The sequence below is a fragment of the Thunnus maccoyii genome, chromosome 14, assembly GCF_910596095.1.
Source record: "Thunnus maccoyii chromosome 14, fThuMac1.1, whole genome shotgun sequence".
Lineage (NCBI taxonomy): Eukaryota > Metazoa > Chordata > Actinopteri > Scombriformes > Scombridae > Thunnus > Thunnus maccoyii.
This window is the reverse complement of record NC_056546.1, coordinates 15,615,238-15,637,822: the sequence shown is the minus strand read 5'-3', so window position 1 is coordinate 15,637,822 and position 22,585 is coordinate 15,615,238. Positions and strand designations below refer to the sequence as shown.

The window sequence follows — 22,585 nt, the reverse complement described above, 5'->3', positions numbered from 1 at the left end:
ACAAGACATTGTGAATTCTGTAAACACTCAATTTCAGCTATTTCAGCAGAATTCATATGAATTACATCTTTATTGTTTGTGCTTATCTTATTTTCTCCTTACATACCTCATATTGCATAAAGCAGTGTATTATTTAAGCATGACACAGCTGCTGATCTCATGTCCAAGATTAGAGGTTAACCCTGTAGAGTCGCACATATTTTGAAAGGTAAATTGTATCTACCTTTTAGAACCTAAGTTGCTTCAAACACATACTAAAGAAGCTTTTTTGAACCCTGTGCGTAGCTTTCTTTCATTCTAAAGCATCAATGCTTTTTGCAACTTTCAACTCTGTAATCCTCTATCAAATAGCCCAGTAATCCTGGCTGCCTCTTACATGGCATAATGCATGATCATTTGGGCTGCTCCTCATATTCCCTCATTTCACTTCAGAGCATTAACAGCTTGCAACATTGAAAAGTATATGTGTGCGTATGTGACAATTTAGACCTAAAATTTGGATTTGATGCCTCAAGCATTTTTGGGAGAGTACTGATCTCACACATTTGTGGAAGCAAAACATCTGTATAATCTGACTGATTTTAGGAGGCAGCAAGTCATATCTCAGTTTTTACTTTGTCAAATAAAAAAAGAATAATCCCCAAAGTCCACCCTGCGTCATCATAACCAAGTGAGACGTGCCAGCTGAAGCTGCAGAAAGTTCAACACCAGTCACACACCACACATCTTGTCAGTCCAAACTAGATCAGGGCAGATGGACTTTTGGTTTTTAGCCAACGATGCAATATTGCAGAAAGATGAACAAGTTGGTCCTTGGATTAGGGAGGGTAATCTGCAAATTTCATGTTTTATGTAACTTTGAAATAGTGTGCATGTTTGGCTTATGTCTACACAAATACCCAGTGAGTGGTTCAGTGTAACTTCATAATTGGTAATGCTCACACTGAAATTGGAGCTAAAGAGAGCAGAAAGGGCTTGTGTCTGAGTAACATATTACATATTTGTGGGACATCTGGTAAGGTTTTACTAAAAACAACAGCAATTGTAAAACATCTCATATCATCATATCAGATCATATGCACATTTCTGTTGTTCCACGTGACTCCACAATATTCAGTTTTTGGACTACACTACTTTGTCTATTTTTCAACACATGCTGCACCAGCTTCAAGGATTCGGCATGTCCCCTGTAAGACCATGAAAAATTCATTTTTAGCCTGCTTTACTCTGAGGCAAAACAATCTCACATCTGTGTTTACAAACCTTTTTTGTCTTTCGCATGAGTGCTATGGTCCAAGCAGCTTCTTCTCTATCTCCAGAAGGGGGCAGTAGAGTATATTTACAGGCTCATTAACAAGGTGTTGGTCTTAAACTGATGGCAACAAACCAGTCTCTGTGTGTTTCACAATACCTTCAAGACTACAGTCCTGCAGTGTCCTGGACTAATTATATTCTAATCCTGAGCGGTTGTAGCTGGTTGTGGCCAGATATGCCACACTGTCCCCCTGTTAACCTGAACATCTGAAGAATCAGTTGAAAGATAAAATACGTTTCAAAACTCATAAATTGTCAATTAGTTGTGTTAATGAGTTGTCAATAATCTGACTGCATGTTCATTTAAATTTGAAATTACAAATGTTGTTTATTAGTAATAAAATCCACATAGGTGTTCTGACCACAACAGTTTTTTGACAAAAAAAGACACCCATTAAAACAGATACACCACCACATATAGTAAACAAATTAACACAGTCATTTAAATCAGGAACATATTGTATTGTGACTGCTGCAAAACAGGGCTCTAAACAGTGCTGTACACCTGCGCTGAAAGATTAAAAGTCTTCCTGACGTGATCCCTTTGGTTCCCTTCCCTCAGGCTGATCTCTTTAGACAGTTCAAGTGTCATGAAATCCCCTGTAAGGAGCTTGGTTGGATCCCAAATAAACAGTCTTGCTTGTTGAAATCTGAATGACTTCATTCCCGACCAGGGATCTGGGTTGAAGAAGTTTAAGCCACTAGTGTGTCAACAAATGGTTCAAAAAGGTGAGATTTATGTGTTAGAAAATGACACAGAAACTTGAACAAGAATCACATGCTGACTGGTCATAAAATAGAAACATGTTTTGAATGAATGACAGGATTTTTTTCCCCATCACATGAAAATGACATTATTGATAGATAAGGGTGTTTAATACACACACACACACACACACACACACACACACACACACACACACACACACACACACACACACACACACGCACACACACACATGCACTCATACAATATAGCACTATGAATGTTTCAGCATCCTCTTCTGCTCCAGTCTCATCTTGAGCTCTGAAACCAGCGCTTTGTTCACAGTGTCCTGTCTGGTTATCACTGGCTTCTTTTTAGGCTTAGCTGCCACAGCAGCGGATACGGTGGGTACCGCCCACTGCCTCTCCCCTGGGATGTAGGGTGGTGGTGCAGGGGGCAGACTCGGGGCGCTGGGTGGCGGGGGCCAGTGCCTCACAACATTGGTGACATTGTTGTTGTAGTTGACATTCTCCACGATGACCTCTGGCTGCGGCTCTGGCTCCTGCTCCTCCTCTTTAACTCGGAATTTCTCTTCAGGTCTTTCTGGTTTCTTGAAGGGGTTTTTGATGTTCCAGGTGTGCTGTTTTCGTGGCCTCCTCCTCACGCGGCGGTTGGGAAGGATCCGGTTGGACTTTTTGTTGCGCATGAATGTTGCAGTGGAGATCATGACCGTGACAATGACCATGAGACTAATGACACCAGCAAGCATGCCTAGGATTTGCAATGGCTTGTTTCTATTCTGCATTAAAAATGATCCCAAAGGCCCCCCTTTGAGTTGGGTCTGTAAAAGAGCACAGGGAGAATTCACATCCATGGGACTGAAGTCATAGTCTGTCACACAATGATTAACTTCTAAGTATTGTCCCCTGTATGTACTATATTACTGCATGTATTCATCATTTGGCTAAATATATCATTTGATGTGCAAAATGCAAAACTTGTAAAATCCAGGAATAAATTACTGCAAGTATACTGACATATAACTATCTGCTGTATTACTGTCACTGTTCTCCTGTTTTTATATTTTGTCAAGACAAGATCAGAGAGGTTGACTGGGAAACCTATTGCTGAGACCATTTAGCATTTGAGAATTAAGACATGAATTGATGTGAAAATGAAAAAACAGAACTAATTTGTGTACTTTGGTTGTGGTTGTGGTGTCATTATGTGAGTACTAAATCAAAATATGAAAAAATAAATAAATCATGGGAAGTATTGTGCTCCTGTACTCTTTTACAGACACAGCCTTGTTCTACTACAAAATCATTTAAATATGAATTGCTACAAATTCTTAGTACCACAGAGTAGAAACAACAGTACTGTTGTGCTGATGATCTCAAGGCAAGCTTCATTTATGGCACAGGCCTCCTTATAATCTTTCTGATCTTGCCCTGAGACTGTACACGAGACTTTTTCACAGAGTTCCAGTATATAACGGTCGAAATGAAGATTGTCAGTGAAATGGCGAAGGTGACAACGGTCAAACAAATCCCAAACACAGTCCCTGGACGTTTCCTTAGGCCCAGGAAGTATGAGAAAAATCTGGATTTGATCTGAAAACATGACAATTGAATTTGTGTGAGATTAAGATCTTTTATGACTTTTAAACTGCTACTCAAGCAATCAACTGGTGAAACTGATACTCCTAGGCTGTGATGTAGAGTGATAGTAGGGAATGATTACACAGAAACATTTGCTATTTAAACTCTTACTAAAACAGCTCAACTCTCAATCAAGCATCAGATTCAGGGCTTGCATTACAAATCATAATTTTCACTGGGAATATGAAGGGAATGGGCAGTTGCACTATGTAGGCAGCAGAACAATGCCGTTATAATGTTTGTAAATTCCATATTTTATTATTCCAAGCAGAGATTTTATATGTCCTGAAACATGTCTTCAGGGGATCTTTAAATATTTTTCAAGGACACAATGAATCCCAGATTAAATAATAGATTCACGCTCAATTTTTCATGTATTTGTAATGTTTCGAAAAACCAGTATGATTTATCATATTGTATTATTCTTGTTATTCTTTGGAATCAAGAGTTATTTCTAACAGGAATCATTTGTCTGGGTTTAACTGACATGCTGCTACTCATCTATCTTATTTCTACTTACAGCTTCAGTGATGTCGATCTTGACGACTGCAGTGGTGCTGAAGGACGGCTGGCCTCGGTCTCTGGCCTGCACCACCAGCGACCAGGTGCAGTCCCTCTGCTTGGTGATGTTCTGAATGATGGCCATGGACTTGATGTAGGACTTTAGCATGATCTCCCCCGTGTCAGCGTCGATGTCAAAGATGTTGTTGTCTGGCTCGGCTTTCATGATGGCGTACTCGATAACATTGTTGGGTACTTCTGCATCATCGTCTACAGCCTGTGGGAATGCATTTCATAAAATTGTAACGTTACTGACGTGATCCTGAGTTTCACTTTTTCAGACACAAAAGTAAATCACAAAAGAGCAAGATACCTCTATTTTCACCGGTGCTCCAATCACCATGGTCTTCTCCAGGAAGTTGTCATTGAACGCAGGTGGATGGTCATTCAGGTCCAACACAGTCACAAAGACCTCAGCCAGGCTGTACTTTCCCTCTGCATCTTCTGCCTTCACATAGAAGTTATACTTGGACTTCACTTCTGCGTCCAGGCTTGCCCATGGCTGTGTGTAGATGATCCCAGATGCAGACTGGATAAAGAACCTGTAAATGGCAACATAATTTTTAGAAACTTAATTCAGATTTACCTCATACAAGCTTTTCTATACAGTCTAGAACACTGAATACTGATTATGATTATTGCATGCCCACCCTTACTTTCCTCTAGAGTTCCTCATCCTCTGCAGAGGTTTAGTACTTCTGTCACAGGTCAGATTTACTATTCTTTGTGCTACTGATGGCCCTAACCTAAATTAGAACTGAGCAAAAGTAATAAATAGATTACAGTGTATCTATGTGGTTTCACGGGGAATTATGTGCTGGCAATTTCCCTGACTTCCCAGAATCTTGTCGTCTCAGAGAGGTTCCCAGCACAGCAACACTTGGAAATGCTGCACAGATGTAGCCAGATGTAGCAGATGGATAAACTCTTGTTTGTAAAAAATAGTAACAGCTACTAACTCTTTCTGTATTTGTATGGACGAAACAAATAAAATACAACATGTTAAACAGTGAGCTTTAAAGGTGTTGTTGGGTGGATTTCGTAACTTTGGAGAGAGCCAGACAAGAGTGTTGATCTTCTTATCTACATCTCAAAAAGAAAGCAAATATATTTTTTTCTCAAAATGTTGAACTATCCCTTTAAAATAACCCTTTACTGTCCCATGCAAATACAATGTGGCTCTTAAGTCATGAACATGTGAACAGCTAACATACAGTGTAGAGCAAGAGTGGAATTAGATTGTTTTAGTGACTGACTTGTTTAGTTGCCAGGTAGTCAGAAGCAAAGAGCGGTCTATTTTCTCCTCCAATCTCATTAAAGGATTAGCTAAGACAGAAGTTGAGCAGGCAAATAGCAGGACTGCATGGCCTTATACCGCATATGCTGAAGTATTCTACAAGATATTGTAAAAAAGTAGAGCGCAACATGCTAAATGTTTGCAGACACAGAACCAAGAAGTGTAGCGATGTGTTGCTTCGTGACAAATTTCAAGTTCAAAAAGGCATTTTGGAGTAATCTGAAGTGACACAGTTACAAAATGGCTTTGACCAAACATGTACATGCACTTAGCTAAAAGTATTCCAAATCTCTCTACTTTGCTTATTTTTATTAGATGCCATGTGACATCACATATCTCCTCTAATTCTTTGCTACAGAGATCAAAATCTGCAGTGAGAGGTCCAAACATACTTTATTTTCACCTACATGTTTATTGGGAACAGCCCCAAGAAACTGAACATTACTGACATACACCTGCCTTGTTTACGTTTGCATACTTTGGTACAGCTGTGTCCAATCCCAGGTATTTTGTTCGTCTAACACATGTAGTTTGAAATGTGGTTAAAAAATCAGATAATTTTCAACAGTAATTTATTGTCTAGCTGTAGTGATATGAAAGGAAAGGCAAGCTGGGTACAAACTGATATCAAGAGAAAACAGTGACAGCTGACCCTTTTTTTTTCTCTAAGGTTAGACGTCTACTGGAAATGTAATAAAAGTTGAGTTGAGAGAAAATACCAGGAAATCCTCTGAGGGACTATAGTGCTTAGGTGAAATAATCAGAACCAAGTTGTATATTTCCGTACAGCTCACAGGCAGATGTGTTATATTGGTGTAGTTTGTCTTCATATACAGTGGTGCCTTGGTCTGTTTCAGATAAAAATTTTTCTTTTTGTCATTTAATTCAACTGTATTCCTGTGATTATTTGTGCCTTCAATGTTTTTAATGAGAAGTGTGATCTGTTTTTTTCCTGCTGACAAAAGGGTATAAACTGCTAATAATGTTGTATAAGCGTTTGTGATTGTTTTTTTTCATTCTCATTTGCTGGAACATAACCAGCTGGTTTTCTCCGCAAACACAGGTTTACTCTGACATAATCACATAATACACTAGGACCAATGAATAGACACATGGGAGGCAATGAAAAGGTAGACTGACACTTTGAAAACATGGTTTAGTTGAAATCCAGTATAGTTCAAACTTTAAAAAAAAAAATCCCCCATGAAGAATAAAACAAGATTATTATCCTTGGACAGATTTATATTTTAAATATGGGACTTGAAACTGAGATAATGCTGTTCAAGAACTGATAAGTAAATGTCAGTGAATGTGCAGAGGTGTACTGGCATTGTGGTCAAGATGTTATATCTGGATATCTAGATATCTAGATGGAATCATGTTGTGAGGATGAGAGGAATTTGAAGGGGGCCCACCAGTTACCTCCTGTGAAAAGAGCCCATTTCCTTTTATCCCCTTGCAAAGCTCGGCTTAAGTTATTCTTATACTCACAGGTCAGCCCCTGATCCATAGATAGAGTACTTCACTTCACCCCAAGGTCCTGAATCTGGGTCTGTTGCCTGTAGGAAAACAGAAAAAACAGATTACAGAGAAATGGTTGTATCACTTGCATAAATTGGGTCAGTTCAACGTAGCTTTCATAATCTGCAATTTCTCTTTAATATTGAGGTTGATTATGTTCTGTATCTCTCAAATAAGCAGAAAAGTGAGCTGTCTGCCACCATCGACTCAGTAAACCGAACGGGATTGGAACATGATGTTACAGGGGTAAGCTATAAAAAGACTGATTTTTGATGTCATAGGAACATCATCATGTCATCAGCTAATCTGTCTGTCTGTCGCTGCAGGGATGCCTGTTCACTGTCTCCATGTGTCCAAGGTCACTTGTTGGCTGTTCTTTTATCTGATTGAAATTGCCTGGGATCAAGGCAACAAGCCTCTGTGGTGTTCACGCAAGGGCAGGATTTATTAGTGAGCCTCCCTGCTGCTTTGAGTCTCTGCAGGGAGGATATGAACTGACAAGGGCAAAGGATGAGATAGTCTAAAAAAAAATCTATCTATCTATCTATCTATCTATCTATCTATCTATCTATCTATCTATCTGATAAATGGTATATTATTGGAAAATGTTTTTTTTTAAACTTAATGGCCCTGCAAACCCAACGTGTCCTTAAAATGATTCATGTTATCTCTGCACATATTTTTGTGCTGCAGCTGCATGTGCTGCTAAGCATTAGAAAAAAAAAATCTGGGAATTTGGTGTTACACAACAAAATGAAAGTGATAGCCATCTGGCAGCTTACCTCGCCTAGCTTTTATCTACATGTTTTCACATATTATCCCAACCCCACCCCCCCGAAAGTCTACATTTAGGGAATTAATGGCTCTGGCATTTTGTTAAAATCAGCATTCCTCTTTAGTCCAGAGTGACGTACATTGGTGATGACATGTATTTTTAGACAGGATGAAGACTAACTCACCGTGACTGACACGACATTGGAGCCACCGGGTGAGTTTTCTGGAATTCTGGCTATGTAGTAATCAGAGGAGAATTTGGGTGCGTTGTCATTGGTGTCCAGGAGGTGGATGACAATGTCTGCTGTGGCGCTGAATCTCTCTGGTGTATCGATCTCAACTGCAAGAAGCTAAAAGAGGAGAAAGACAAAACAATGTAATAAAGATGCCAAACTTATATCCCTGCCATTTATTGAAAAATGTGCATTTATGAATTCCAATACTGTGATGCACAGTTAGAGTGATGGGTTAACCTTGTATGTGAGAAAATGGTTTTTCTCATAGTCCATGGCTGCAGAGTCTTCCACTAAGATTGTGACTTGGGCCTCATTGAGCACAGTCTGAGGGACGACTCGCAGCATTCGTCCCGGTCCAATCAGTCTCAGGTTGAATTTAGCGTTAGCGCCCTGCAAGTACACAATGCAAATCATCATATTCTTCCAAATGTCTCATTGGCGAAAATGACAGTTATGTTATACATACATGAACCTATTTATAGTAATCTGCATTTGTTACAAAGCCACTGCAAACCAGGAGTCATACAGTTTAATCCATGTAGTATACAGTCCATTCAATCAATATAAAAGCCTTTCCATTATTAACGTAAGACAAATAAATATCAGTCACAGCAATATTATTGTTGGTGAAACATATCAGTGGACAAAGCGAGTGTGCCCTGATGTTGTAACAGTATTATCAGAGATAATATTAGGTGCACATCAGCCATTTGGATGAGGCTCATACAAGGAGCTGGAAACACAAAGAGACTTGCGTAAGCTGACAAATGGCATAGTTAGGGAGCACCTTTAATTTGTGTTGGCTTACTTTCAAATACATGCAATTTTAAAAGGATTGTCTGTGATAATGGCAGGCTTAAAGTCATTTCATGGTCAGAAAGACAGACTCTGGCCAGCACACAATGTTGTGGTGCGGAGAATGTTGATTGAATCAGTTTCTCATTAGATAACAATGTAATATGGTCAGAAAATTAGTGTTACACAACAACTATCACTGTTCCTCTCTCCTGGCTAACTGAGGCAACTTCCAAACACAATAATACCCTTATCAGTGCTAACAGATGATACCTGCTCGGTAAAACATCACTGAAAACAGCAATTTTCTGCTATTTTTGTGTCATCTTTGTACTAATCACAATCAGTGTATGAGAAAATCTGGAGGACCGTTATGGTCTCCCCACCTGATCAGAGTCATTGACGGTGATTTTCAGCCCCCGGAGTATCTCTCCTTCTGGTGGATGCTCATACATGGTCAACTCAAACATGCTTTGTGGGCCGTTCTCTCCATAGAAAGTAGGTGGATTATTGTTCAGGTCCACCACCCGGATCACTACCGTGGCCATCCCATAGTCCATGAGTCTGCCTTCAGGACTTACTTCTGATGCCTGGACAAAGGTAAAGATTATGCCAATCAGCCCATATTTATCACAAATTCTAGTTTAAATGCAGTTTAAAATCCATATTTTAGTTGATCAAATAAGATATCTCCTTGCTCTCTCCGCAGATATAAGGTTACAGTGTTAGTAGATCTCACTGTTTTGAAATATGGACACTGTCATTTAATTTGTGAAAGCAGCAGGTGGAAATAGGCAAAGAATTAAAAACACAGCGAGTATGATGGAATTTGTGTTTCTTTTCTGTCTTCCCTTGCATGCAATTTGAAAAAAGGTAAAAGAGAAAGTAGCATGACTATCAGAGTGAAGCTCAAGAGAATGAATGTAGGTTTTGAATCTTAGTTTACAGTAAACTAAATGGATGGATGCAGCACAATTTACCTTGACTTTAATGTTAAAGATCTCTCTTTTCAGAAAAATGGGAAGAGTCAGCAGGGTGATACAGCCGCTTGTTTTGTTGATGCTAAAAGCACCATCATCGCCTGCAGAGACAAGAAACAGACATGTTCTACAAGCTACTTGAAGCATGCCTAAATTTCTGCGACAAATTTTAGCTCCACTTTTGTTTTGCATATATGATTCTAGTTTTCTTTGAGTGATATGCTTACCATCGTCAAAGGAGTAATGGATTGGATTTGGGTTTCCCACATCACCATCTTTTGCGACAACAGTGAATATTTCAGATCCCTGGGAAAAGATCATCACAGAGGTTTTGCTGTTACAGTAAATAAATATTTAAGCAAGACTGATAACTAGTTGTGGACATACCAGCATATATGGATGACATGTTGGAAACCTGGATTACTGTAAAACAGAAGTTATTAAAATTATTTAATATTAATTCATATTTGTCCAATAAGTAATGGACAGCTCTAATTTGTCACTTCACATGATGTAACTCAGTATTTGGTAGCAGCGCCTTGGCAAAAACAAATAATAGGCTACAGGTTAAGATCTTACAAAATGCCTTCAAAAAAATGAAGCAGTATTTTTAACAAAGTGTTGAGTCACCCTGTGTCTGCCACACAGATAGTCTCAATAAACCTCAAAAAAATATTTTGCCCAAAGGTTCACCAGACCTTCAAAGGCACATTAAAATGCCATGTTATTCCTAATTATTCCTGTTTGGATGAAAGTCAGGCGGTGTAATATCTGTTGTGCGATGAGCCACTGCAGTGACATTTTGTGACTGAGTAGATAATGTGGCTTTTACATGCTGTGAGAAAAGACAGCAAGGGCATGAATGTAAAATGCCAGCAATCAAAGCTGTGTGATATGAGATAATACTGTTGTGGGCCTCGGGATCTTTTGTTGGTTCTTATTTATACTGTGAGTAAAGAAAAATGAATTGCATTCACTATGTTAGGTTACCATGGCTTGCTATGCTGTGATAAGTCAATATGATGTGAATGAAAGATGGCAGCGTTATGCTGTAATACAAAACAAACGACAGGAATTATAAGATCTTTATAATTTTTTAATGACTTGTGTAATGAATAGTTGTAAGACTTATTTCCATGCTTTTCAGTGAAATGCTACAACCAAAGAGTGGCACTGTAAGATGTTTTCATACTCACTGGCACTGAGATTTCATAAACGTAGCCAAAGTAGGGTGTCCCAATAAAAGATGGCGGCGTGTCTTGTTCATCTATCACATTGATTGTCAGTGTAGCAGAAGAAGACAGAAATTGCTCCTTTCCATTGAAATTCCCACCACCATCCTGGAACAAAAGCAAATATACATTTTAAAAAAGACATAATCTCTGAACAGGAGTATTGTAATTTTATTAGATATTTTTCTCTGTTGTTATGTTTATATTTTGTAGTATTCATAGAGCTTTATTAATGCATGTTAACTAAAGTATCATTAAATTCAGAGAATTTTACTGCTGGTGGAGGCATGTCATCTTAGTTTCCAACTATGAGCTGTATCTAATCTTTCAACAAAATGATCTCTTTTGTTTTGCAGGTATTATGTTAACCATGTGTGGACATGATTAACCTTATACCTGCACCTTAGTTTAACATGTTAGCATGCTTATTTTTGCTAATTAGTACAGCATTGAAATTGTGACTGATGGTGCTATATGAAATGTCAGGACATCATCAAAGTCATTAGGATTCATCCTCTGGGGACTATGAATGTACATAAAATTTCGAGTAGGCCTAGTTGTTGAGATATTTCCGTCTGGACCAAAGTGGTGGACTGTTGCACTGACAGACTGACATTTCCATATCTGCTGCTAACTTGGCTAAATATCATATACTGAGTTTCTTTTGTTCTTAAATATTTAAAGATAACTGGTGGAGGTTTCTTGTAAACAAACAAATACATGCTTCATTTAATGTATCTCACAAAACACATTGTGTGTGTCAGTGAGGCCTAATAAACAATGCTCAATACATTTTCATCTTCAAAAGACAATTTTGAAAGTATTTTGAAACCTGCATTGTTTTCCATTCATTTTTCCCTACTTTTTGTTGGATCATTACTATGTTTCTTGGCATATTATCACCACTGACTGTAAATAAGTGGCCTGATGATAGCCTGAAACCACAGTGTGCTCATGGCATGCACACGCACACACATGAACACAAGATACAAACCAATCAGGGAGCTGCTGGCAAAAACAATGCTCCTAGCGTTACTTGTGGTCCAAAACTCTACAAGGTGAAATCACACTATTGCACAACATAAACATTTAATGAGTTGTGATACACCTTTTACCTTTGCAATTACAGTGACAAAGTGTGTCTTTGTTTTCTCGTAGTCCAAGATTTGTCCAGATTTGATACGGAGGACTCCACTATGTCTGTCAATGGCAAACAAACTGGGCAGAGGATTCTGTAACAAAGAACAGAACAAAAGCAGGACTTTAAAAGCGCACGCACACAGACTCAAATAAGGTCACATGAGTAAAAGCCTGTCGCTGAAACCCCTAAACCCCATTATGACCACTCACGTGAGATATCATGAAAAGTGGTCAGATGGCTGCATAAAAACACTCACCAGCGACTTGAATTAGGCCACATCCTGTATAAAGTCTATCTCTTTGTCCATCTGGATGTAAAGAGCCCATATGCTCAAGGACAGTGCAGGCAGGTGAAAGCTGCTGTGTCCAGATGTGCATGGCCTCACTCGTCACTGTCACTCTAGGCCAGCTGTTCTCTGGTCTTAATAGCCCAAAGTGCAAACGAACATCCCCTGCCACCCCACGCCAAAGCAGCCCTCTAAGCTCCCAATACCTGACACAAATGTAATTGTGATTTAATCTCCATCTCCATAACTACACCAGCAAATTTAGGCGAATGCACAATCACACACATGAACACTTGCACATCTAAATGATGTTAACCTCATTATCAGTAGATCTATATGTTCTTCCCATCAGACACAGATTAACATTAGATCTGGCCAGTTTCAGCTGGTTTTTCCTATGAAAGGCAAGTTTCAAAGTGTTCATATAACTACCTGGATGTAGTAGGTGATGGAGCCCCCTGAGCCTGTGTCTCTGTCCACTGCCTCAGCTTTGTAGATGCTGCTTCCAGATGCTGTTGTCTAAAATGGGCACAACAGATCACACCATATAGAGCTTAAGGAAAAATCACACAATTTGTTTATTTTATTTGACAAAAAATACACTCTTTTATATGTTTAACATACCCTCTTTCTTGATTTTTAGGTTAAAAAGCATGCACGTTTAGCTTAACTTACTTCTTGTATTTCAATGAATGCAGGCAAGTTTTGGAATTCAGGCTTTTCGTCGTTTGTGTCCATTACAAATATTGTGACTCTTTCCACAACCTGTAAAGAAAATAAACAACATATAAAACATAAAATAAACATGACCTTTGGATTCAAGTGCCTATTGATTCATGTGAATCATGGATTAGCATAATCACACACTGAGTTTAGATACCTTGCTTTTCCCATCTGTGATGCTGACAAGAACATCAATAGAATCTTGTTTCTGAGCAGAGATGGAAAATAAGTTAATATGAAGACACACATGATTGCAAAATAATTATAAGTTTACATTAAGAGTCACATTGATATTTTTTTTCTAGCATAATGTCATCTATTAAGTTTACCTCTCTGTCCAGCTTTTCCACTAAGGTGATGTTTCCAGATTTAGGGTCAACCCTGAAGTATTCTTTGGACCCAGGATCAAAGGAAAGGCCATACCTCACCTCGTGGCCTTCAGGGTCTGTGCCATTGAGGCAATAGATTTGTGTACCTCAATGAAGACATAATTTAGTTAAATTAAGATCAGCTGTCGACTGGTTCAGAGTTATTTGTAAAAATGTAAATGTTTTTTAAATGTACATGAAAGGGACCAGGTTATGACATATGCATCTTGCAGTTTAGTTAACTCAATGTTTGGTTAAAAACTGCTGAGGAACAAACCAGGCTGAGACACAGTAAGCAACGATATATTAAGTATCCTCACTGTAGAGGGACAGCTGCACCACATTCACAGCCAGAAAACTGGCCAACAGGTGTCATCAGCAGATGAGCATGTTAGCGTGAGCATGCCACACAACATCTGTTCATCTATCAAAGACAGTTTAACATACTGGTCTCTAAACCAAAACATGTCATTTTGTTGATTGGTTGCTCCACCGGCCTATTAGCTGTTCACACTGAATGTCCTGTGTGTGAAAAGTCAAGCTCACCGACAGGCGTGTCTTCCGACAGGCTAAACAGGGCCAGGTTCCCATTGTGGCTGTAGGGTCCGTTGTCATAGAAATAGGGGGCAAAGTCTGCTTGTGCTGAGGACAAGGACATAAATCAAAATTAAATTAGTATTATAATACTACAAGTTTTATGTTATTCACCTTAACACAAGACTAGGTAACTTTTGAAAGAAGAAATAACGCAATCTTCCCCTTACAAATTGAAAGTTGAATTCTTAAGCGCATACATTTTATCAGTTTGATGTACTACACTCAGGGCAACAGTTTTACTTGGTCTGGTAGGTCCAGTGGCTCACGGTGGTAAGCTAATGTTAGCAAACTAAGATAGATATTGTTGTATAACGGACAGTACTGAGTTAGTTTGCTGACTTTATGACTCTTCTCTACTTCCCAGTGTTAAACTGTGTTCCAGCATTTAGCATTATCTCATAATTGTCAAATCAATCAAAATTACAGTCACACTTTAAATACTAGAGCGACATGAACAAAGCTGTGTCTACTGTGCTTTCGCCCCCTGCTTTCTCGGTCATTCTGAATGGGATTACAGGTGAATTACGTCAAGCTCCTAAGAAACCATCTCTATACATAGACCTGAGATCTCTGGTGGCAGAAATAATGTTGTTTTTATATGTAATATCACAGTCGTACACTCTGTAGCTGTGTTAATTTCAAATAACCTTTGAACCTTAATTCATAAATCAAAGAAATCAATCAGTATGGTAGTCACACAAAATATAAATTCACAATAAACAGATTAGGCAAGGACATAAATTAATTGAAAACAGAACAGAATTACTTTGAACTGAGAAACCTAGAGGCTCTTGTATCTTGTATCTGTATATGTATCTGAACAATATTCACAATCTGATCACAACCATGTAATGCAACTGTAAGTTGAGTGAATTGATTAAACTTACCAAAGCAGGCATGCACAAACACAAAAAACAGTGGAAAATGTAAGATCTTTACATTCTTCATCCTAAAGAATCCAGTCATGAAATTGCACCATGAAGATGCCTCTGTTCGGAGTCTTGTACATGAGATGCAGCTCTCAAGGTGTTTGTGGGCGACTGTGGAGGCTAAAGGCAGATACTCACGTGCTAATCCAATGACACATCTTAAGAGTTACTGCTGGGCCTCCTCAGTCCACCCGGGCTTCTTCTTCAACCACCAATCCACAGGGGATGTCTACAGGTGAGACAAAAGGAATTTGCAGACGATGGACAGGTATATTTTTCATATTTTAAAAAAAAACTGTAGACCAATATCTTTTATTCTCAAGGCAAGAAACTGTATGGCTAAATTCTACTTATCCTTTTGTTTTTCAATATCATTCTAAATTCTGATACAAATTTTGTATTTACCAGAAATACTGTCATTACATTGAACACTTCAGGATGTTAATGTCTGCCTAAAAATGATGAATGATCACAATTTCAGCTACTGTAATATTTTGCTTATGTTAACATTGTGGTATTGCATTAACAGTCATAATATCTATAAAGAATTATTACTTATTGAAGGTGTGTTAGTCCTTGGTGAATGTGAATTAAATGTGACTTATGTGATCTGCCTTTAAATTAAAACCATCTGACTTACAGTAAAGTGCTGTGATCAACTCTGTCGTGGACGGATTAAAAGGATACAGAATCTATACTGTAATTCATACTGCATATAGTACCATCTGCTATGCACTCCACAACCATCTGTTGCATTAAGGAAAAAGAAAAAAAAAACTCCACTATTTACTCAATTAGTAGAATAAGCATAAAACAGAGGATGATGTAGATGAAAGTAGTGAATGATCTCATGAGATTATAATTCTTGTTCGGTTGTTATGGTAGAAAGTGAAGTTAATGCATGGATCTAAATAAATGGTGGTGACAAACAAGACGGAATTACTTTTTTTGCCATGTGATATGAATGTTGATTACAAGTTGAAATTGTCATTTTTTTGGATTGCATCTTTCTTTCTATTCATTTGAACTGTGTTAACTTTGTGTTGAGTCTCTTTAATTAAAAACCTCACTGATTAACCTAATGTCTTTCTGGGACTTTTTGAATAGTATTTTAGGCACAGAGCTGGCTAATCTTGTCGTCTGATAATCTTCTTTGCCACCCAGAGGTAAACACTTGTAAATAAATATTATATAATATTAACCCAGAGGTCATCAGTTTGACTAAGATCATCGACCTGAAAACACTAACCTGATCTAATCGATTAGCTATGTCTTCATGTTAATTTAATGTCTTTTTTGTGATCATTAATCCTGACAAAAAGTGAGTGAATGCCACTCAAAGTCTCTCAAATGACTCAATGATCCTCTTTTTTAATCATATACTCAATCTGAGTCAAACTGATACGTAAATCCAAAAGTATCAGTTTTGTAAATTTCACTCTATGATTACTTACACTGTAAGTAGTACAGGACATTTTCAAATACTAAAATGTCCTCTATCTGCAAACAAACACCAAAAAATGCTTGGATTTTTTAGATTTGTGTAAACCAAAACATTTTAGCAAATTGTATTATACAAGACATGGTAAGGACAAAATAATATTACACACGTAATATATTCCCATTTGAAGAAATACATCAAGTATACATACAGAACAACTGTATGGTCGCACACTATCAAAACATATTGCATGCAAAGGGATTTATACACATGAATAAACCTTTTACAGTCCATTCTCATGCTGAAATTAAATCTACTTTATAATCTGAGTGGTTGAATATATACTACTGTATATAGCACGAGCTCTGTGTGGCTGCTTGTTGCACAAATTGTGCTCTCTGCGAACTGTAAGTTGGCACACAGTTATAAAGAGGATACACACATACAGAATGAAAGCCACCAACAAAAATTTTGAGGAACATCAGTGTTTGATTTGAGATCAGTGACCTCTGGCTGCAGTCAAATTCCCTGCATGTAAAGTGAGAATTTTTAGATGACAAAACTACTGTGTCAAGACAAGGGAGTGAAAAGGCACATCAATGATTTTTATGCCCCTTTGAAGCAGAATATGTCCTACTTTCACATAATGGCCACACAATATATTCACTGGAAAAGATCACCTGTCGGGTTACTTCTGTATGGTAAAGGCCGTGGCTTCAGGTTTAATTCTCATGGTACTGGCAGATGGCGGGCCTAAAGATTAACCCACTGTGGTCTAATCCCTCTTCATCTTGTAATGCACGGGGCCTGTCTGTGGACACACAGGCTCCATCATCAGACATCAATGTAAAGCACAATTAGCACACACAATGTTGCTGCAAGCAGCCACAGAATTGACTGTTGGACATGTTGCATAGAGTGTGCATTATTATTAGATTATTATCATGTTTTTTATCACCTGTCATAGTGAGTGTGACTTTTGTTTAATCATGTAAACTTGCAGATTTGCATCAGTGCACACATTCCAAAAACCTGTCTCTGACTCCTTGTAATGATCATTGTAAAAAATCATATGGATAAAAGCTTGCTGCTCATCTGTTATCTGTCATCTTCTTAGTTTCTAATCTTGTGCCTTCAATCACAGCGGCACATGCTGACCTCTTTGTTCCTGTTGGGGGGTAGAGCCGTTAGGCTGCCCATGGGGAAATTTCACAGAGGTGCTTATCACTTTAGCTTGCTGTTGCATGTGCATCACATGATATGGATTACTGTCATCAATAGACAAGACAAAACCTGCAGCTAAATAGGTTCAGTGTTTCCTGAAATATTTGTATCAGTATAAATCGACTAGGATGTAGAATTTCTAAATTCATGGTGGATGTTGACCAGATGGACCACCTCAGTCATGGTCCTACCATTAAAGGGATATTGACTTAACTTGATAAAGGGTTTAGGTTTTTCCTGTTCTGTGGAGAGAACCTTCTTGGGGGTCCAGTACTGTACTCTGGGAAGTGATTTGGATCCCTGGCACACCAGGCTCTGCCTCTTCTTGTGAAAACGGTACAGGGTCACATGGCAAATGCCATATGATTTGGCCACTGCCCTGACTGATTTGCCCTGTTTTATTTCATCTGAAGCCCTCTCCAGCAAAGGAAGTGAAACTCCCCTGTCTGTCTTCCTATTTCTGAGGTTTGGCATGCTGTAAGCATCTATCTATCTGTCAAGCTAGTTAGTTTATGTAGGCCTTGAGGTTTTTAAAATATTTGAAACTTGGTTCAGGGACAGTTGTAACAAGGCGTTACAACCGTCCCAGTATCACCAGTTATGTTGTCACCTCATCTGAATTATGTTGACTGCTAGTTTGACACATGTTAGCCATTTCTACTTTTAGCTTACAAAACAATGTTTCTAATAATACATATTTGGTTTCCTAGACATTTGATCTCAAGACAGTATGCAAAAAATAAATCTGATAGAAAATTATAATTTTTTTTTACCTCAAAAACACACTTTTGCTGGTAACTTTTTCTGTGAGTTTCATATGTGGCTCCTTTTTTGTAAGCACACAGTTACAACTGTCCCTGGTCTCCCCTACCTACAGGAAATCTAAGACTTGCTTTGACTTGTACTACTTTCCAATCAAAGCTACATCTATCTGTTTGCTATTGGATTTTGCTACAGTCTGGGCTTTAGATCTATGGTGCAAATTTTATTCTTTCCCTTCTTATATTACTTTATCTTAACTGGGGTTTCACTTTTTAGAAATGTTATTCTGTCATTTATCTCAATGTCTCATGTATGGCATGTTGAATTACCCTGTGTAGAAAAAGTTAAGTACAAATAAAGTGGCTTTTCCTCTACTTTTGTGCAAGTGGTAATGTCATTTAAGTTAAAAACAAACAACAAACAACAAACAATATTGTACCCTATGTGGTCAGTTATTTTATCATAAGAAATAATATTTAAAGCATATATATTTTATTTTCAAATTACATGGAATGATTATATGAAAAAATACTTTCCTCAGCAACATTTGGATTTTCTGTGTATGATTACATTATGTGGCTGAAGTTTAGAGCACGTTTCTGGCCTCTTATCAAGAAGCGATGTTGACAGAGAGAGCTGCATGTAGAATTAGTCTGGCCCTCGTCCTTTGCATGTCTCTGAAACGTGAGGATCTATAAAAATGTCAAATAAGCATGTAGATTGCAGATAACGGTTTATCACTAAGACATCAAGGACATTTTGGATTACAAGAATCCCAAGTATACCAAATATGCACCATGTATATCATATCATATTCAAAAGTATCATCAAATATCTCCATTCCATGACAAATAGCAAAAACAGTGTCTCCAGCAGTTTGTCCAGTATGGTGAACTTATCAGTACAAATATTTGTTTTTGTAGTGGTGAACACAAAAACTGCCTTAGTAAATCCTTGTCCCACCCCCTGCTTTAAAAAAAACAAAAAACAAATTTGCATCGCTTACTTGGAAGGATGAAATTTACCAGGTCAAAAATAGAAAGGGAAACTTTAAATCATTTGTAGCCTACAGCACTTGTGTCACTACAGGATCACTCTGTCTGTTAGAGCACCTGTTGTCAAGATACCCAATTCAGCTTTTCCATTTTGGATTATTATTGATAATCTCTAGTGCGGTTTGCCAAGGGCAGAGGTTCGCTTTTAGTCCTGGTCCACTCTAAAACTAGGTCACTCCTTTAATCTCTCCATGTAGAGTATACTGTAGGTTAACAGCCTTTTCATTTCATAAACCTCAGAGAGTGCTGGTAGAGTGAACATACTGTACAAAGTCATGAATCAAGCAAAAATCCTAAAAGATATGACACTTTACTTCTGTAAGAAATCATCGTGAACTGAAATGACTACTATCAGGTGTCCTCTGACATGTTAAGATCATTTATGAATAAGTTAGTTCTGTATTATGGACTGTAACAAGATTTAAACAAAAACCTTGAGGCCTCATCAGTGGTTTACACCAGAAGTTCAGCAAATTGGAAGTTATAGTGCCACCTTAAATAACCTTAATAACCTCATACTTGCAACAGAGAAATAAATATGTGTAAATCACATGCAAAACATAAAAAACATTTTACATTTTATTTATAGAGTGCTTTTCAAGATACTCAAAGACACTGGATAATTACAACCTTTTTAAAAGTAGTTCAAATATGCTCAGGAAACAAAGTAGATGATTTTGTAGATGATTGCAATCTGTGGCCTGTGGGCCAAATCCGGCCCTCCAGCAAAAATATTTGGCCCCCTGATGAAAACTGAACTTTTGACTTTCATAATTTACATCAAAACTTATATGTAATCTTTTGTAAACCAAAATAAATCCCAATGAATATAACCTTATTCCATCTGTCCCCGCACCAGGAGAGGCATTAAAACCATGGCCTCACTGTGCTGTTTGAACAGTGAATGCTGCTGAATTAAATCTAATTAATCTGTCAGAAATTCATTTTTATGTGTGAATTCTAACTCTTTTTAATTCCACAACTTTAGCCTGCTGGACTATAACAAATTTGCTCATCACAAACACAAACAGATGAAGACCATATATTCACAAATGAGTATTTTTTATTTCAATTAAGTCAATAAACTTTTGTCTCAGTAAACTCACTTTAATACTCAATAAATGAGTATTAAAATAAGCTGTTAGCCCTCACTTACTAATGGGAAACATGAAATCTGAACTCGGATAAAATCCTAAACTGTGTTATAAATCAATTCTATTCTTAAATGAATTAAAAGAAATAAACAAAACATGTAGGCCTGCACCCCAATGAAAAATCCTGAAAAAAAAACTGGCTCATGGTTGAACCTAATTACTGATGTAATACCTCCAAAACATATGTCTAATATTTCTGTTGAACTACCCTTTAAAAACAAACCCAAATTTCAATATTGAAAAGGCACTTATTTAGCAGAATCCACTTTGTATAGTCAAAAATCTCATTTACATTCAAATATCTATTAACAATTAGGGAAAAAAGCAATTTACATATTTCTTGTAGGTGAATCTGAAATGTACACCTGGGTGCGTGCATCATATTGGCCACTGGTGCTAAAACTAAGCCTGAGCTCTGATGCTGACAGCTGCTCTCTGATTCTCTGCTGCAGCTCTTTATTCTTTTACACTGCTGCCCCCAAGTGGTAAAAAACCGGTGGTGGAAAATAAACGTGAAACAATCACTGCAATTGATTATTTTTTTTAACAGTGCATTTACATGAGTGCAGAATGTTGGGATATATATTTATTTATCTAGAATTGTAGATCAGTGTAGCAGGGATTATCATTACACTTGCTGTCCAACAACACTGATTGCACACAGACCACAGTGTCACAGTGCATTTCCTACTGAAATTGTCTCCTGTGAAACAGGTTTATTAGGACCACAATGTGTACATGATAAAGACCTTCCAGGTATTTCGTTATTTAGTAACACAAGAGTGATGCAGAAACAAAGTGCACATTTTGGAAACCTTGGAGCTGATGTGAATGTGAAGCAGCTCATAACTGTCCTTCAACTTCTAATATTGTGGGAGGTGACAGGAGGCTGATAAAAAAGGGCAGCTGCTTGACCTGCAGTAGATGTTATTAATCCCCTCTACCAGGTTTTAGCCCCACCCCAACATAATCCAACCATAGCAGTGATTAACCATTTCATTAAAATGTTCATGTAGTGCAGGCCTGTTATAGTTCTGAAACATATGACCCACAAGGAGATGACTGGATTCACAATCCCATCTGTTCAGTTTCATCTTCCTGGGATGAAAATGTGTCAAAGCTCAAGATACATTGTGACACATACATTGTTGCTCTGCCTATGGATGATCAATTCTCAATCAATAACATATCTTACAAAGGTAACAGGGTTGCTGTCAGGACCAATTTCCAAGTCATGATCAGATACATAGAGGAGGAGAAGTTGAGACCTATTGACGATGATGTATTGTTGATGTATTTCCAAAGAGCTCTTTATTGTTATTTTTAGTGTTATTAATGTCATAATTGTCTCAATGTATGTATGTGTTGTTGTGTTCTGTTGCTCAAAGTCTTACTAATGAAAAGTAACCTATGTTAAAGGGGTTTTTATAAAGATGGACAGACATTTGTAGATCCTCTCTGTCCCCTTTGGCATAACCGATTCCTTTATTGTACCTGTATTAAATTACTTTTAGTCAAAAATGTGTTTTTCTTCTTGTTCCTACAGTTGGGTGTTTGAGGTTCACTGTGCAGAATAACGTATGTGCAGAGTTTGACGCTAAAAGGCTGTTTCCACAATCATTTGCTAAAGTGGGAAAGTTTATCTGTGCTCACCAAAAATCTGAGTTAAAGGTGCGCAGTGTATCTACAAACAATCTGTGACATCGCAAGGAGCCAGTCGTGATCCAGTATGAAACTTGGGCAAGCATGATGTGAAAACTTGAAGCCTCCAGTGCACATAGACTGAAAATTTAATTTTCACTAAAGTAGGAGACATCTCGCATCCAAC

At 37.8% G+C, this 22,585-nt stretch overlaps 1 protein-coding gene across 1 annotated transcript; it reads right to left on the bottom strand.

Moving 5' to 3' along the window:
• Positions 1–2,279: 2,279 nt before the first annotated feature.
• Positions 2,280–11,989, bottom strand: cdhr1a (cadherin-related family member 1a). Its single transcript, XM_042433967.1, has 11 exons — positions 11,910–11,989; positions 11,042–11,185; positions 10,073–10,151; positions 9,846–9,946; positions 9,252–9,455; positions 8,308–8,460; positions 8,020–8,184; positions 7,031–7,098; positions 4,556–4,784; positions 4,202–4,459; positions 2,280–2,861 (listed from the first exon to the last, which is right to left on the bottom strand). The coding sequence occupies exons 1-11, from the start codon at positions 11,970–11,972 to the stop codon at positions 2,295–2,297; spliced, it is 2,031 nt and encodes a 676-aa protein (XP_042289901.1). The 5' UTR covers positions 11,973–11,989; the 3' UTR covers positions 2,280–2,294.
• Positions 11,990–22,585: the final 10,596 nt, after the last annotated feature.

Coding starts and splice junctions, on each gene's coding strand:
- cdhr1a (XM_042433967.1), bottom strand. CDS start 11,972: ATGCCAAGAAACATAGTAATGATCCAACAAAAAGTAGGGAAAAATGAA. Junction 7,099..8,019: donor CCAATGTCGTGTCAGTCACG/GTGAGTTAGTCT, acceptor GTTTTCCTACAG/GCAACAGACCCAGATTCAGG. Junction 2,862..4,201: donor AGATCGACATCACTGAAGCT/GTAAGTAGAAAT, acceptor GCTCTTTTACAG/ACCCAACTCAAAGGGGGGCC.